The sequence below is a fragment of the Rhodamnia argentea genome, chromosome 1 (assembly GCF_020921035.1).
Source record: "Rhodamnia argentea isolate NSW1041297 chromosome 1, ASM2092103v1, whole genome shotgun sequence".
In the NCBI taxonomy this organism is placed as follows: Eukaryota; Viridiplantae; Streptophyta; class Magnoliopsida; order Myrtales; family Myrtaceae; genus Rhodamnia; species Rhodamnia argentea.
Window position 1 is genome coordinate 5,170,510 of NC_063150.1, and position 16,128 is coordinate 5,186,637.

The 16,128-nt window shown below is 40.7% G+C and overlaps 1 protein-coding gene across 1 annotated transcript; it reads right to left on the reverse strand.

The window, feature by feature from the left end:
- Positions 1-169: 169 nt before the first annotated feature.
- On the reverse strand, positions 170-1,192 carry LOC115753362. Its single transcript, XM_030691936.2, has one exon. It carries the CDS (start codon positions 1,093-1,095, stop codon positions 199-201), a length of 897 nt encoding a protein of 298 aa, XP_030547796.1. The 5' UTR covers positions 1,096-1,192; the 3' UTR covers positions 170-198.
- Positions 1,193-16,128: the final 14,936 nt, after the last annotated feature.

Here is a 16,128-nt window from a genome sequence, read left to right on the forward strand (position 1 = left end):
CAACCAAAGTCCACACTTAATCCTACGGTCGGAACTCTAACGGCGACGCTGGCATGGTCTCACGCCCACGGAATGTGTCGTGCACCGTCAGCTACCCGATGATGATTTCCCGCGTTAATTCCCGTAATTTCATTTTTAACCGCAGAAAATTCCCGAATATATTTTCCCCCTAATTGATTATTTGTTTTTACTCTGATGTTATCTCGTACGAACAGAGAAGCGGCCGGAGACGGCGTACTCGTCGAAGCCAACGCACCGGCACTTCACGCCGGCGGCGGCGGAACCGTTCGCCGGTTCAGGATTGACCGTCCGGCGGTACGGGCCGAGCCACTTGTTCGTCATGTAGCGGCTCTTCCGCCACGGGGGCACGGACAGCTCTCGGCTCTTGAGCGACCTCTTGGCCTCGTCGCACATCACCTTGGCGATCCTCTTCAGCTCGTCGCCCGTCCCGACGAAGACCTCCGGCAGCAACCGCAGCAGCCTCGCGTACCGGCTCGTCGGCCTCGCGATTTCGAACTCGCCCGCGAAGTCCAGATCGACGAAGTACCGGCTCTGCTGCTGCTGCCACGCCGCGGGGGCGGGGGCGGAGGCGGAGGAGGGGCTCAGCACGTCGATGAACTCGTAGTTCCCGGCTGTCATGCCGCCCGAGGACTCCCACCGCGACTTGCAGACCGCTGCATTGTGGCCAATCTCCCGGAGGTACGACATGACTCTCCGCCTGAGCAGAGACTCGCTCGCGCTCAAGCCAGAGAACGCCTCCAGCGCCCTCAGAACGTGATCCAGAAGAAGGTCTCGGTAAGAATCCTCGGCTCCAGCGGAAATCTGCGCCAGGACGTCCTCGAGCGAGTCCGGGACTGAGTCGACTCGGTCAGAGTCAGGCTCGTGACCCGGCGAGTGCGCTTCCGAGCCCTCGTCGCCCTCTTCGAGGAAGCACTGGACGAGCTCGGAGAGGCTGGGAGTGCAGTCCTCCCCGCCGTGCTCGCTGCCGCTGCTGACGTAGCTGAGCTGGCGGCGGTCGGCGCCGACGAGGAGCCGGGCCCGAGCTCGCTCGTCGAGCGGGTCGGTGACCCGCTTCGCCCGAGAGAAGGTCTTCATTAGCTTCTCAAAATGCTTGACGGGTTTCTGATGTTTCTTCTTCTCTTTTATTGAAAGGGTTTTCTGATGCCGAGGTTTCTGTCAGGATCAGACAGCGGCGAAGTACAGAGGAATCGAAGTGGAGGGAGTTTATAAAGAAAAGGAGGAAGTGTCCATGCAAACAGTGGCCAAGCAAAATCGCCACTATGTGTTTGGGAATATTCGCCTGGTAAAATATTTAGTTAATTGTTTTCTCTCTTTTTTTTTTTTTTTTGGGCAAGAAAGTTAAGGGTCATTTGATTTGAATCTTGACTAAGTTGTGAGTATATTATCTTCTTCTTCTTCTTCTTCTTCTTCTTTTAATCATGTCTTTTAACATTTTGCATATATTCTGATGCATGATGTAATTTGATTTCCATTTTAACTCCAAATCTCTTAAGATATGATTATGTACCTAATGTTTTAAACTTCGAATAATAGTTGAAAAGTTGCTCACGTTCAAGATTTTCTATGTTCTATACCACAATCGACCCTTGAGTTTGCTCGACGACATGGAAAAAAAGTTATGTTTCTTGAAAGATTATCTGTTTGACAAAGCTAAGGGCACATATGATAGCATTTATTAAGTGGAATTTCTGCTCTAAACGCGCTTTTGGAGCATAAATTCTTTTGGTAATGCAATTTATGGAGTAAAAATTTGTCTCGTTACGCGACTTCATTTTTCTAATTCTGGACCAATTTTTTTTTTTTTTTTTTTGCGCTCCAAAAGTAGTTTTGGAGCCACTTAAAGAAGTCAACAAAACATTTACTTATTTTCAAAAGTAGAAAAATCAACTTCTACTTAAAAGCAGAAGTAGAAAGATTAACTTCTGGTAAAAAGTTGATTTCTAGAGGAGAACTATTGCCATGCGCGCCCTAATATTTCTAGAAGTAAATTTTTAAAAATGAGGAGAACATAGTGTTTTTAATATGCGTATTAATACCCACTTGAATGATCCAAAATGAAAACAAAGAAAAAGAAACATCTGATTTTCCTAATTATGGCAACTAGAATTTACATAGAATTATAAAAATTAGAGAAAAAAAGGAAAGTGAACAAATCTTGGGCCCATGCCAAGTTGGAGGTTGAAAATAAGCACGTCTCTTAGTCAAGATTGAGTGGATTTAGTATAAAAATAAAAATAAAAAGGGACGAAACAATGGCTCCATACCCCAAAAAAACTCCAAACCTTAGCATTTGTCTAAATTATATCTATTTTTTTATCTCATAAAAAATCCTTAATTTTTACTTTTGTTCCAATTCTACCGGCATAATACCCAAAAAACCATCAACTTTAGTATTTGTCCTAATTATATCCTTTTTTTTATTTTACAAAAAACCCTTAACTTTTACTTATATTTCAATTCTACCATCCTTAGTCTTCCATCCATAATCACCTTTAAGTAATCCTACGTGTCATTTTCACGACGTTAATGAATCATACCTCAGCAAAGCCGACACGAAAAAATCCTTTCAATTTCTCTTCCGTTGTCCGCTTTCCTTACACATTGCCAGGAGATGAAGTGTTTCGAATTCTCCCCGGTACTCAACAGCCTGAAAAACGATTAGACGTGGAGATTTGATTATTTGGACGAACGATCTCAATTCTCGTCGTGCCCGAAACGGCTGTGCTTGCGAATTTCGAAGATTCATCGGTAAGTTTGGCGAGAAAATTCGAGTCACGTATGATTAACTAACGGTGATTATGGATGGAAGATTAACGGTGGACAAAAGTAAAAGTTAGAATTTTTTACGAGAAAAAAAAAATCAACATATTTAAGACAGATACTAAAGTTTAGAGTTTTTGTGGGTATTAAGCAGGAAATAACTTCACTCTTTCTCACAACTTAAAAGGTGACTTCCTGATCTTTCCGGCGTATTTTTTTAATCCTTGGGAAAAGCAACTAAGCACGACTGCAGCAAATAAGGAATTGCCTTATTGAAAAGTGCAGAGTGATTAGGAGGTTCAGACTAAGATAATCTTCTTTTTTTTAGCTTCTTCTTTGTAAAGTCAGGATTAGGTGGCGAGGAAAAAGGATATGCGGCATCAATATCCTACTCACTTGCCCCACCGCGGGAGCATATGCGGCGGCACCCGGAGGGTTTATTCGTCGCGTACGGTCGTGCGCCTTACGCCCGGCCCAGGATTTACGACCGCTGTCCGAGCATATTCCTCAGATGAAATAGGTTTTGATTCTCATGCGGTTCGTTCGAGCTCAGTTCGTATGTTTCGTTTCCACTAGCTTTGACTGGGTTCCGCACTTCCGTTAGAAACGTGAGGGATCGTTCAGCAGAGACCGAAGGTGCTATCCAGGAAGCACGGGACAATCTTCGAGGGCCTATGTTCGTATCGGACGCGTGTCGAATAATGACGAGTGTTTGTTGCTCTCCCACGCGTGGTCAATAGGTGTCGGACATTCGACATGTGATTAGTACTTTGGACACACCAGCAGCTATCTTGACATGTCATTCAAATACGCACGGGTCGGTTTTAAATATTTTCGATGAACAGTTCGACCAATATGAAAATGATGTGACTTTTTTTTATATTTTATTTTTTTTCTCAAACGTGACGATAATATGAAATGTAATACTTAAATGACGTCGTCTTAGTCCAACTCTGATTTTTTTTAATTCATGCGTGCTTTTTATATTATATTAAAAATAAGTAAACTTAACAAAATGCAAAAAAATAAAAAAAAATCAGGTGAGTTCTTGCGGTCCTCGCGATTGCCAGGTTGGCGACCCTCACCAACTATTCCCTCATAGTCGTTGGTCCTTACCGACATTGGCAAGGCGGCAACGACAACGAGCAAGTGTTTTCCTTTTTCTTCGTAGTTTTTTTTTAAAGTTTGGTTATTATTTTACATTACTTAAATAAAAACTGCATTAAAAAAATCATATTTTCAACCAAAAAACATCATTTTAATCACGTCAGAGTCATGTAGAATAGAGAAAATTTATATAAAAAAAAAAAAAAACTAACATCAGCAATTTTTCGTTGGTTAAATAGATAAAGTTAACAGTAAAATTAGATTTCACCAATTTTAGACTAAGGTGTTTGTTTTTAACGGGAACAAACATATGATGTGACAGTCATCTTCCTCATCTTGTTATTTCACTTTGAAAAAGTTGTTTCACATGAGTGGAGCAATGAACAAGAGGAGGCAGTACGCAGTACAACGTACTGCCTGAGATGAGACTCGTGATTCGTGTGCACAGCAGCATGGTGCTGGTGAGCGACAGAAGTCCTTCATTTTCATCTTTTCTCGTTAGGACAACTATAAAGTGATGTAACAATTTATGTTTGTGGAAGATAAAGGTGGGTGATCTCCATTTCACATAGAGGACTACAGTCCAACGCCCAGCCCATGTCTGTTGTTACCACAACACTCAAAAGAGCTCGAGTAGGTCGACCTTTTCCCGTGGCTAATCTTGATCGACTCTAACGATCCGAAACCCGTGTCGAAAATAGCCTGTGAAAGGACAAGGGCGACAGGACGGCTTCTTTCCGTGTTTTTAGAGCCTGCCAAGCGTCGTTCTTCACGAATTCATGTGGTTTGAGCAACTCAAAACTCTTTTACATACACTGAAACAGTGGACGCGATATGTTTGTACGCCGGTTCCCATCAAGTGCACGGGGTTACAGACTCATGAAACCTTCCGAACCCAAGCAGAGGCTCTTGACTAGACTCTAGGGATCATAACCGGGTGCAAATCACGGCCTTCGATCGCGTCGGGTTCGCGCGGGCTTCATTTCGCATCATTGAGGGTTGCGATCGGCACGATCCATGTGAACCCGGGTCCGAGCGAGAAAATGCGCTTTTTATCAGACACTCTTGCCCTCTTCTCCAAAGTCTAATGAAGCTTGTCCGTCAATGGAGCCATGGGCTTGCGATTTCGCGGGGGTCGCGGGTCCTTAAATTTGGCTTTGCATGTCGTCCGTGACTTGATGCAGTCGAAAGTCCAAATGCTTTTAGTTTTATGAGCCTCGTTGCGAGTGGCTCTCAAGCCTCAATCCAAGCGGAGCTTCTTGGGCCGACTTCACGGTTCTCCACCAATGGCCATGGCCTCTTTATAAGATTGTCCAATGGGCATCTATAGGAAGGGATTGATGCAGAGTGGTTAGGGATAATCGTCCAAAAAAGTCATAAATCCATTGTATTTGGGCCAATTCAATTCTAATTCTTTTGATAATTTATCAATTATATCATTCTGGCCAATTTTGGTGAAAATTTTCCGACGCGGACGCCGGTTGTTGTAAGTGGCACGATCGACGTTTATGTGGATTTTTTTTTCCTTTTATTATCGTTGAAGGCCGGCGAGGAGCGATCCGACTATTGGGCGAGGGTCGTGAGTCTCGGCACCCGGCGGAAGACTTATAAGCCCTCGCCTGCAGCCGTTAAGGTCTCATAGGCTCTCGCCTAGTGGCCGACGGCCCCCTGCCGATCCTTAACAATAAAAAATGCGAAAACCAAAAAAAAAAAAAAAAGAATAGCAAAAAATTCTAGAAGATTGAAAAAAAAAGTAAAAAAAATATTCATTTTAGTGTCGACCATGTCATGTAGGACAATTGGAATCCACGTCATCGGTTTTCGGCCAAAATTAATTAGAAGGACTAAATTGACAAATTATTAAAAGATTTAGTACTCAATTAACACAATTAAAAGGTTTAGAATATAATTGACACAAACACAATAGGTGTAGGATTTCTTGGACAATCTTTCCATGAAGGTAACTACTGCTCTTTAGCATGCATTAAGAGGTGCTAAATGAGTATCAACATCAAATTGCTCTTTCATCTCGAGGGCATCAGTTCGAAGCATAAGGAATCATAAGGCGAAGATCAACAGGGATTGTGTCCCCCTGAAACCCTATACTTATTTTGATTTTAGAGAAGCTAAGTTCATGTCTTCATTGAATTTGAAGTATGAGTTGACATTATGAACCTACGAGTTGAATTATCTCAGTAGAGATTTCGTTAACCGTAAGTTTAGGGTTTCAATGACGTTTTCCAATGCCAAAATAAAAACGTAAAATCAATCTTCTCCATAAAGAAAATATGTTTTTCAAGTTTTGAAGTAGTGTGATTTCGAAAAAAAAAAAAACCAGTATGAAATAGGGAGGGGTGATCGACACTAGCGATCATTTTTAAGCATGACCATAAGAGTCTCACACTCGATACAAAATGTCCGATTTGAAATCATAACTACTCAGCATCACCATAGACCACCGAAGTCCACGAGGTCGTCACCCTAATCCCACTTAAGCTTTCTACAGTACGAAACTGGTGTGGCAATCATAATCCCTAAATCGCAACTCAACAATCTCGTGAATTCAGAAAAACCCTAAAAACATATTGACAAAACATTTGGATCAAACATGTCTACATGCGGTTGTGTGGACCTCCTCTACTCGGCCATAAAAAGAAAACTTAAACCTTCTCCGCCGACCGCTCAACATAATCTATCCTTAAGATTGCAACCCAAATTTTTATATGACACAAGAAGCAAAAATGTTCAGAGCTTTATGTTTTGATATTGACCTTCATAAGTACTTAAATGGGACCGTTAAGATAGAGCTGCAACTCCCCCAGCAACACCTACAAAAGCAGTGCTCAATCACAGAAACTGCTCCCCACCACCACCACCTCGTCCTCTCTTAAATGTCTTGTCTCAAGCCACGTCCTTTCCTTCGTACAAAGCTGCAATTAACTAATGAATTTGTCTGTTCTCTCAGTCCAGTACCAAGGGACAGGACAAAGCACAGGCCACGGACGATGAGACCAGCCAGTAGATTTTGAAGCCCTAGTAATATAATTCGAGCGTGGACAAGGGTGTGATTGAACAGATCATTGCCTGATCTGTTGGCACTACATATTTCCTAAGATGCCCTAATTGTTTTTTAAGGTTTCAAAGCTCACTGGTGCCTCAATTGAGAACGAGGTGAGTACAAATGGACCCAATTATTGGGTTATGCTTGCCCTCTTGGCATTGATGCTGGATTTATGTTGCTTCAAAATAAACCTAGATTATCTCTTACCCGGAAACTCGAGTTTTGCTTCGAGTTGGCAAAAACTATGAGCTGGTAGATGAGGAGGATGCGTACCCATTTCTTGGATCTTTATTAGGGTCTTATTAATGTGGAGATATTATGCGAAAACACTGATGGCACGTTTGTGAATTTCGTTTATAACTTGATACGTACGCGTCATTCAATCGGTGATACTTGCAAACCAATAAAATTCGAGAATGTTGATGGATCCGCATGTTTTGAACTCGTGCTAGTTGTTGGATATTTGTGTCACATAAGGGAATTGTACACGAATTACATGGGAGATAGGACGAAGATGCATAATCATATGTCGACCACGTTATTACAAAATTAGGTCTGCATTGATTGCTCGCTCACTAACTTTAGATTTTCATGCTCGTACGTTAATATTCTTTGTATTTCTCATAACAACTGTCTAAACTTTGATCTAATGTTCATTGTGGTCTTTGAACTATAAATTTGTTCAATGTGATCTTTGAACTTTAGACTAGTGTGTAATGCCGTCCATGAACTTTTAATTTCTTCAATATGGTCCATGGACTGTGTGTAAACGTTCAATATTGTCCTTCTATTCATTCAATGACAATATTGAATATTTTCATACGGTCTATGGATGAACTTAAACATGCGTTAAAAGTTCAAGAACCACATTAAAGCAAATTAAAAGTTTATGTACAACATTGATTATTGGGTTAAAGTGACCATATTTAACAAATTTAAAATTTAGATATCATATTACAATTTGGTCAAAATTCATGGATCATTTGTAGCATTATCCAAAATTTTAAAAGCTTAGTAATGTCGGCCTAGAAAAACTTTTGGGCAAGCGAACAAGAAGTCTAGAAACTTGTGTAGATTATTTTACAATTTTTCTATGTTCCTGAATTGTTCTCTGCAAAGAATTCTTAGACTCTTAATGTGCTCGTCCCCATAAAATTTTCATATGGGGAAACCAAATAATTGAATGGTCGTTTAATTTATGCTAATTTCGCAATGGAAGCCTCGTGTTTTCCATTTTTACGCTCACATCCTTTAATTTGTATCAATCATACATTTGATTCACTTTATTATTAAGACACTTAATCATGCAACGTGATTTCTTACGTGATAATTTTTTATAGTCAACAAAAGGAATAAAAACTTAAGCATTTGAAAAGAAAAACAATGTTGTTTTGAGTAAATTTGTCCACGTCAAATTGGCAGCATACCTCGTAGGATGGCCGACCATGACTCGAACAGTCTAGTCAGCAATTTCAGGTGAAGATTGGCTAAAATGACAACACTAAAAAAAAAAATGGTATTCATCATGCCTCTCAGGTCTTACAAGGCCTAAGAATTCTTCTTTCCTTTGGTGATGATAAGAATTGAATCTATACCGGGATTTTAAACGATATAATAGATTTGAATTTAGTAACATGATAAATAGAGGTGACCAACGGACCGACAGTCCATCATCTAGACTTCAAAATGAGGGGATCTGATGTCGTCTTTACGTGAGGAAGCTCAGCTCGCCCCACTTTGATTCGAGCTCGGGCCCTAACCTGACCGGAATCTTTCCATTCCGGCTTGGCTCCACACACACACACACATATATATATATGCTGTTGCCTGATCAGCCATGCCACGGGAGCAGTGAAGCAGCAAGTTGGGGTAGTTGTTGGTTTTTTGACTGGTTTCAAAAAACAAAAAAGACAAAACACCCCCTCAACAGAACTTGAAGGACAATAATGATCTTGCTAGACACTCCTTAAAAAACACAAATCTTTTGCATGTGAACCACCGATTTATTGTATAGCATTCCATGTTTTTCGCAATTATTCTCTTAATGATCCAAAGTTTGTTTCCAAGCAGATGTTTTTCCCCATTAATCTTTCTGTCTCTTTCCAACAAGCTGCCGAGTTCTTTCGGCAGAGATTGATCAGCTAATCAGTAATCCTGCGTGTTTTCAAGACCCCGCCTTCAAGATCGTTCTGATATCTCTCGAGGTACGAATCTTGCTAAGACCCCATATTTAAATGAGAGCCAGGACAGGATCTTTCTATACGAAGTACCACTCAGTCTCTTGATTTCACGATGCAGGGAAATGACAGATGGTGTTGCTGCTCCCTAGGGCCGTGCTTCTCGTCAGGGGATCGAGATGTTTCTATATGGCCCCGCAAACTGTTTGTGAAAATGACTAGGCACCGATCTTGCATTGCCGGGTCAGCCATGAAACCCCAAAGATCTTTTCTTGATCCTCTTGCGGAAACCGAAAAAGTGCGCGAGGGTTCTCTTCCTTTCTAATGAATGGTTGTGCTTGTGCCGTTCCATGACCTGGGGATTCTTTCTTACACACAATGTGCAGGAGATGAAAAAGACAAAAATAGTATATCAAACAACACCTCGTCCCTTCACCTCTAAAGGGAAGACACTTCTGAAACATTCATCAACTGGTTGATTTTGCCCATTGTTTTTCCCCCCTCCCCGTGCACTAGAAGATGCTGGCAAAAGAGTGATGAAGTGGCCAAGGGCGATGTACTTGGGGACCAAATTGCAATAGAATATGTCTTTTCTAGTTGAACTACCAGAGGTGATGAAAAAAATGAAGAAAGGAGAAAAATTTTGCTTCTGAGTTTAGGAAGGCGATGCGATGGGGTGTTACGTTTCTGATAGGGCAACCTCATGTTCTGTTCGACCCAAAAGAAAAGAAAAGAAAAGAAAAGAAAAAAACTCATGCTCTCTGCACTCTTCCATATCAGGAAAACAACAAAATACCAGGAAAACAGCAAAATAGCAGATCTCTGACAGTGATTGATTGCGGACTGTGATTTTTTTCCTTCATTTCTGCTTCTCTCGGGCAAATACAATGTCCTCAGCAACTCCACTAGCTGTTTCATAGACAAAGTCAAATCCTTTTTGTGTTTTCTTTCCCTCAGTGTGTGGAGTTTCTTACTCGGGGAAGCAACACAAAATTAATGGTTTTGCCAATGAGGATGTCCAAAGCAAATCGAGCATTACGAGGGAATAGAATGGAGCCCCTTGCTGCACTACTCAGCATCTACTCGGAGAGCCCATGAAAAGGGTTATCTGCAGTCTTTTCCACTGTGATGTATTGGTGGATTTGCGCGCGAATAGGAAGGGATAGCTGCTCTCTAGCTCTTTTTTCTAGGACCAATTCCTAGAAAAGGGCGAACTTTCCCAATAAGAAGAAGAGCCTCACATTACCAACTTGCTGATTAAAAACCAAACCCCCAACAGAAAACATGTTCAGACATTGGCCCCCGTGAATATCGAAGCTTTTGCATGTCCATGTCTTTTGTCGGTTGACAAACGCAGTGGAAGCGACGGCTTACGAGTATGCAAAAAATAAAAAATTCCCCGGTGCCAACTAGTCCCGCCGCCTGAGACGTGACATCACCGGATGGAAAGTCAGTCGTCTCGAGATTATCTTCGAAATACCCTTTCACTCGATAGCCATCCAGTGAATGCACGAGTCCGATGAAAGCTACTGCTCAAGTATGTGATTAAACATTAGCTATGTGCACTGATTGGCCCGTTTATCAAATAATACGAGGGCAGATTAGATTTTCTTAGGAACTCGCGATTTTCTTTTCGACAATCAACGGGCCTTCCTTTCTATGGCCAAACAAAACCAGAAAACACCCTTCTTCTTCTTCTTCGTCGTCATCGTCATCCTTCCCCCCCCTCTCCTTTTTCGGGGTAACTACTGGCTGTTCATCTTAGTTGGCGGTGCAATTTCTGAGCTAGCTTATGGCCGCCTTCTTTGATTTCAAATCCAGCTTCTCATCCCCAGCGAATTCAATGCCTAGCCTGCTCGTGCAAAATGAATTCAAGCCAGGGAATTAAATACTAAGCACCGACGAAACGTCCACATCCCGACACGTGCACGCCGACGAAGTAACTAAAGCACCGACTGAACTGACGAGAGGTCGACTCCACGTGACGAAGCCAGGCCAAACCTTGTTCACGCTCCAAAAGCCATTAATGGCCTGGAGAGTTCCCTTGGACCGGTGCAGTTGGAATTTAATGGGTCGGAGACCCAATTCAATGAGGAGGGAAAAGAGAAGTGCAAGTGGGGGAGCACCGACTGTGGAGAAAGATCGTTACGTAGCAATCGTTCTCGGGATGTTCACAGACAATCTGAAATATTAATTGCCACGGCATATCACGGAATATTCTCCTCCCTATCTTTATTATTATTATTGTTATTATATCTTTTCTGTACCGTTTGACTGTGAATAGCTGTGGAATTTCCTTTCAGAAATCGCTTTGGAAGATCATTAGCTTGCAAGGATGTCGCAGGCAATGATGGAATGCATGCGTTTGCTAAAAAAGGCTGAGGAGGAATTGTCTAGAGTTAAGACTGTCGAGCATTTGGGAAGCCTTGGACAAAGCACCAAGCATGCACTTCTTTTTGTGTGTATATAAAATCAGTTGAATCCGGACTGTTAGAAAAAAAATTTCTTTTTTGTATTGATATTAATTTAGTCCATTCGGCCAATTTAGGCCTGAAATAGTTGACGTGAGCATCGGCTATCCTATATAGCACCACCGGCATTGGTGAGAAATTTTTAAATAATTTTTTGATTTTATTTTTTCCGTACTTTTTTTTTTCTTCCCCTTTTTTGTGACCGGTCGGCCACTAGCACTGGCCATGGATGGCAAGGGCTAGCCTCATTGGGCCGAGGGGGAGCGCCAGCGAGGTTCCCTTTGTCGAGCCTCACCCTTGCCCAGGTGGGGCTTACTAAGCCTCGCCAAGTCTAGTGGGGGAACCTCATGGGCACTTTCCTTGGACCCAACGAGGCCGATTCTCGCTTGTGGCCAATAGGAAGAAGAAAAAAAATAAGAAAAAATTTAAAAAAACCATTAACAAAAAATTAATTTTTTTAAATTACTTTAAGAAAATCTACGTCGGCGTTGGTGGTGCCACATATGATCGACCGGCGTCCACGTCAACGATTTCCGGCCTAAATCAACGGATGGATCGAATTGATGTGAATGCAAAAAAGTTTAGGATTAAATTGATCCAATTAAAAGATTTATGACTAAAATGAGATCAATACAATAGATTTAGGACTTTTTTTTGTACTTTCCCATAACATGTATCGTGCATAGTTGTATATGGAATTATCCAATCGACATAAGACTATATCCCTTTTTTTTTTAAATGGAAAACAAAACATGTCGATTTCTCTATGCAAAAGTAGTAAAAGGAAGCTTCTAGTCTAAAGGTATAACTTCGACAAAAAGAAAAAAAAAAAGACTAAGTAGTCAAGATAAAATTTAGGATAGGATAAAATTAATCATATCTTGTATTTGGTGTCTACCCAGGATATGATAAAATGAAATATAAAAGGGATATACCTGATAAAATTATCCCATGAGGAGGTAGGATAAAAATGGATAGGATTTTTAATAGCCCTAATGCACAAGTTATTTTTTTTCGAATAAAAATTTTCTTAAATTGATAAAATTAAAATAGTATTAGACTATAAATAATATTTGATTTTTAATATATAAATTCAAAATAAAAAAATTTCATTATTATTTATTCCCAATTTTATTGATGTACTTGAATTTCTTTCTATCTTATAATATAAGCTCCATATATAATTTATGTAATTTATAACTATTAGCATAATTCGCTATTTAGTAAAATGTTATTAGAGATCAATGGAAGAGGAAAGAAAGAAATTTAAAAAATTAAATAATAAAAAAGGAAAAGGAAAAAAAATAATAAAAATTAAGCAATAAAAATGAAGTAGGCAAGAGTATCATGAGAGATTCTTACCAACTTTGTTTGTGAGACTTTTATTTTTATTTATACCAATATGTCGTTCATACCAAATAATAGACAACATAAGATGTAAAAATATCCAATTTTATTATTACGAGTCACCAAACAGTGGATAGGATATAACAAAAATCTATGGACTTCATATCATATCATATCATATTCGGTTTTATCCGGTCTAGAAATTTCGATGACCAAACATAATCTAATGGTATAACAAAAAATAAGAAAAATAAAAGTAAAAAGATCCGAGGGACAAAAGATGGGGAAAGATGGAAACGGTGACGTGGAATGGACGGCCACGGACTTGCCTAGGGAGGAAATCCATAGCTGCGAGGGCCCACAAAAAAGATATAACCTTCATTAACGTGTTAATGTCTAGGATACTCAAGTCTTTAACGTCTGCATGACGTCGGCATACCGTCATCAAGGTATTAAATTTACTTACCCAAAACACATTGAGGATGGAACTTGCCTACATTCAATAAGTCAAGGTTCGGGGGGGTATAATTGAAAGTGGAAATCCATTTGTTTCGTGAAAAATATTTTCATCGTTTTTCGGTGTTTGGATCGCTTAGGAAAATGAGTCAACGGAAAATATCTTCCCTGATTAATGGAAAGCCAATGCTTAAATTTAGAAAAATTAGTTAAAATATTACTAGATATCGACGTTTGAATCGGAAACTCTACGCTTGGACGTAGGAATCCCGACACTTGTTTTCGGACTTGAGTTCAACGAGGGCGGGGCCCAAGATGCCGGTGCTAGTGCTCGTGCCCGAGATGTCGGACCCAATAACATCAAGGCATAGCAAGGGTCCCTAGCGCCCGAGCACGGCTCCTCGGCGCCTATGCTCGAGATGTCGGACCCGGTAATGTCGAGGCCGAGCAGAGGTCCCCATCACTTGAGCCCGAGTCCTTGATGCCCATGCCCGATCCATCAAAGGTCGGGGCCCTCGATCCCGTCTCTCGTGCCCGTGCTTGGGTCCCCAACGCCCAAGCCTCAGATTCTCAGCACTTGCCCCTCAGCCCATGGATGTCAGGCTCGAGTCCCTAGCTCTCGCACCGTGGTTCATCGATGATGGCCTTGGGACCTTGGTTCTTGAACCCGTGTTCATCAAGGCCAGGGCTTAGGATCCTGGCACCCGTGCCCGGACGAACATTTTTCACAAACACAAACGAAGTCCATATCCCTACTAATCATGAAATTATAATAACGTGCGAGTTCATTAAAACCATATTAATGTGTATTATAATGTAATTATGTGAAGGAGAGAAAAAAATGCTAGGATGAGGAGTCGGTGCACCATGTGAACCCGACAATTATCCGGTTGCCCGGAGAGGGCGAGGATTTAAATGGATCCGTTGACCAAAACCCGGAGCACACGTTTAAGGAATATGCTAAACTGGATTCTTTCTCAGCTGGTGCAAAGTCTTGACCTCTTTTTTTTTTTTTTTCACTTCCACCTCCACCTCCTTGGAAATTAAATTAATCTTAATTTTCAAGACGGTCCCTTCTTTTTTTTTTTTTTTATCATTAATCTTTAATATAGCGGTGCTTACTTCCTGCTGCAATTTGGGTAGTGGATTTTCCTTAAATGGCATCCGTTGGAAAACGGATAATGACATAAATGTTAGGTGATATGTAATGCGGTCCCTGTACTTATTTATTCAACTCGATCCCTAAACTTTAGTCAATGTTCGATGCAATCCCTCGACTTTTGGCATAATCCCCGAACCATATGAAAAATATTCAATGTAGCCATTTCATTAATTTAAAATTAGAGATCACATTAAACAATTTTCATTTTGTCTAGGGGCCTAAATTGAGCATGTAAGAAAAGTTCATGGATTACATTGAACAATCGGAGATTACATTGCACATTGGGCTAAAATATTCATGAACCACGTCGAGCAAATTAAAAATTCGAGGATCGCGTTGCACGTTAGATCAAAGTTGGGTGGCCATTTGCGTCATTCTCCCATTGGATAACTGTAACGAAGATCAATTGTTCTGTGTTGACTACAATCACGAGGCTTTGTTTCCTGCCAGACATTTATTACCTGGGATTGAAATTTAATGCGACAAGTCGTGAGAAATTTGCTGACTACAGAAACAAACCCTCTTGTGCATCGATGGGGACTGATCAGAAACTGCTAACCGCTCCGTACCTTGGGACTGCATTTATACTGCTTTGGGATGTCAAGTTCTTAATTTACTGCGACTTCAAAAAGAAAAGAAAAAAAAAAAAAAAAAGATGCTCGGATAGATATACTATTTAAGATGCTCGAAAGCTGATCTGGACACCACGTGATTGTTACAAAAAAATAAAAAATAAAAAATAAAAATTAAGGAGGTACAAAAGATGCACCTTATTTTCCAACCAATTGCACATTTATATACTAATAATTATGCGAAATATCAAACACACACCCCGAGTTTCACATTTGAAGCCAACAATTATCCTTGCGCTGTTCTTTACAGAAATCTCATTTTATTTCGAGAAAGGCGTACACCCCAAATCATAAACTTCGGTCAATATAAGCCTACGGCCTTATTGGTAAAAGGATCGAGGGGGTGGGGTCGTAGAGTACCAGGTCCTAGTTCGATTTTCGCGAGCATTGCATACACATATGCAAAGAAAAGACGAACTGGACAAAAAAAAAAGAACAAAAAAAAAAAAAATTCAATCCTAACTTCACACCCCGTACACGAAAACTCGAGATCGAATCATCCAAACCCTAGTCCGACCTGCCCGATCTAAGCAGACATGATGCGAAATATCAACAAATTGAAGGCATTATGATTCATGATTTGGTTAATTGATGGGGGGATTAAAAGAACCTTTCTAGGCTTCTATTCCTTTGGCTTTTCGAAGAGGACAAGACCTAGAGACCCAAAACCGCGGAAGGGAACAGAGAAAAATGTTCGGGCGGGGAATCATAAGGTCACGGAGGAAAAAGGTTTTGATTAGCTTGGCCCATTGGAAGAAATTGCACAGGGAATCGATCTCATTTGGATTATTACCATAGGCATCAAACACTGCCATCCACTTATGTCTGAAAGCACAAACTTTCTTCTTCTTCTTCTTCTTATTCATTTTTTCCGAAAAAAAGTTTAATTAGGAGCATTTAATCAAATAATCCTTTAACAATCGAGGTGGTTCCT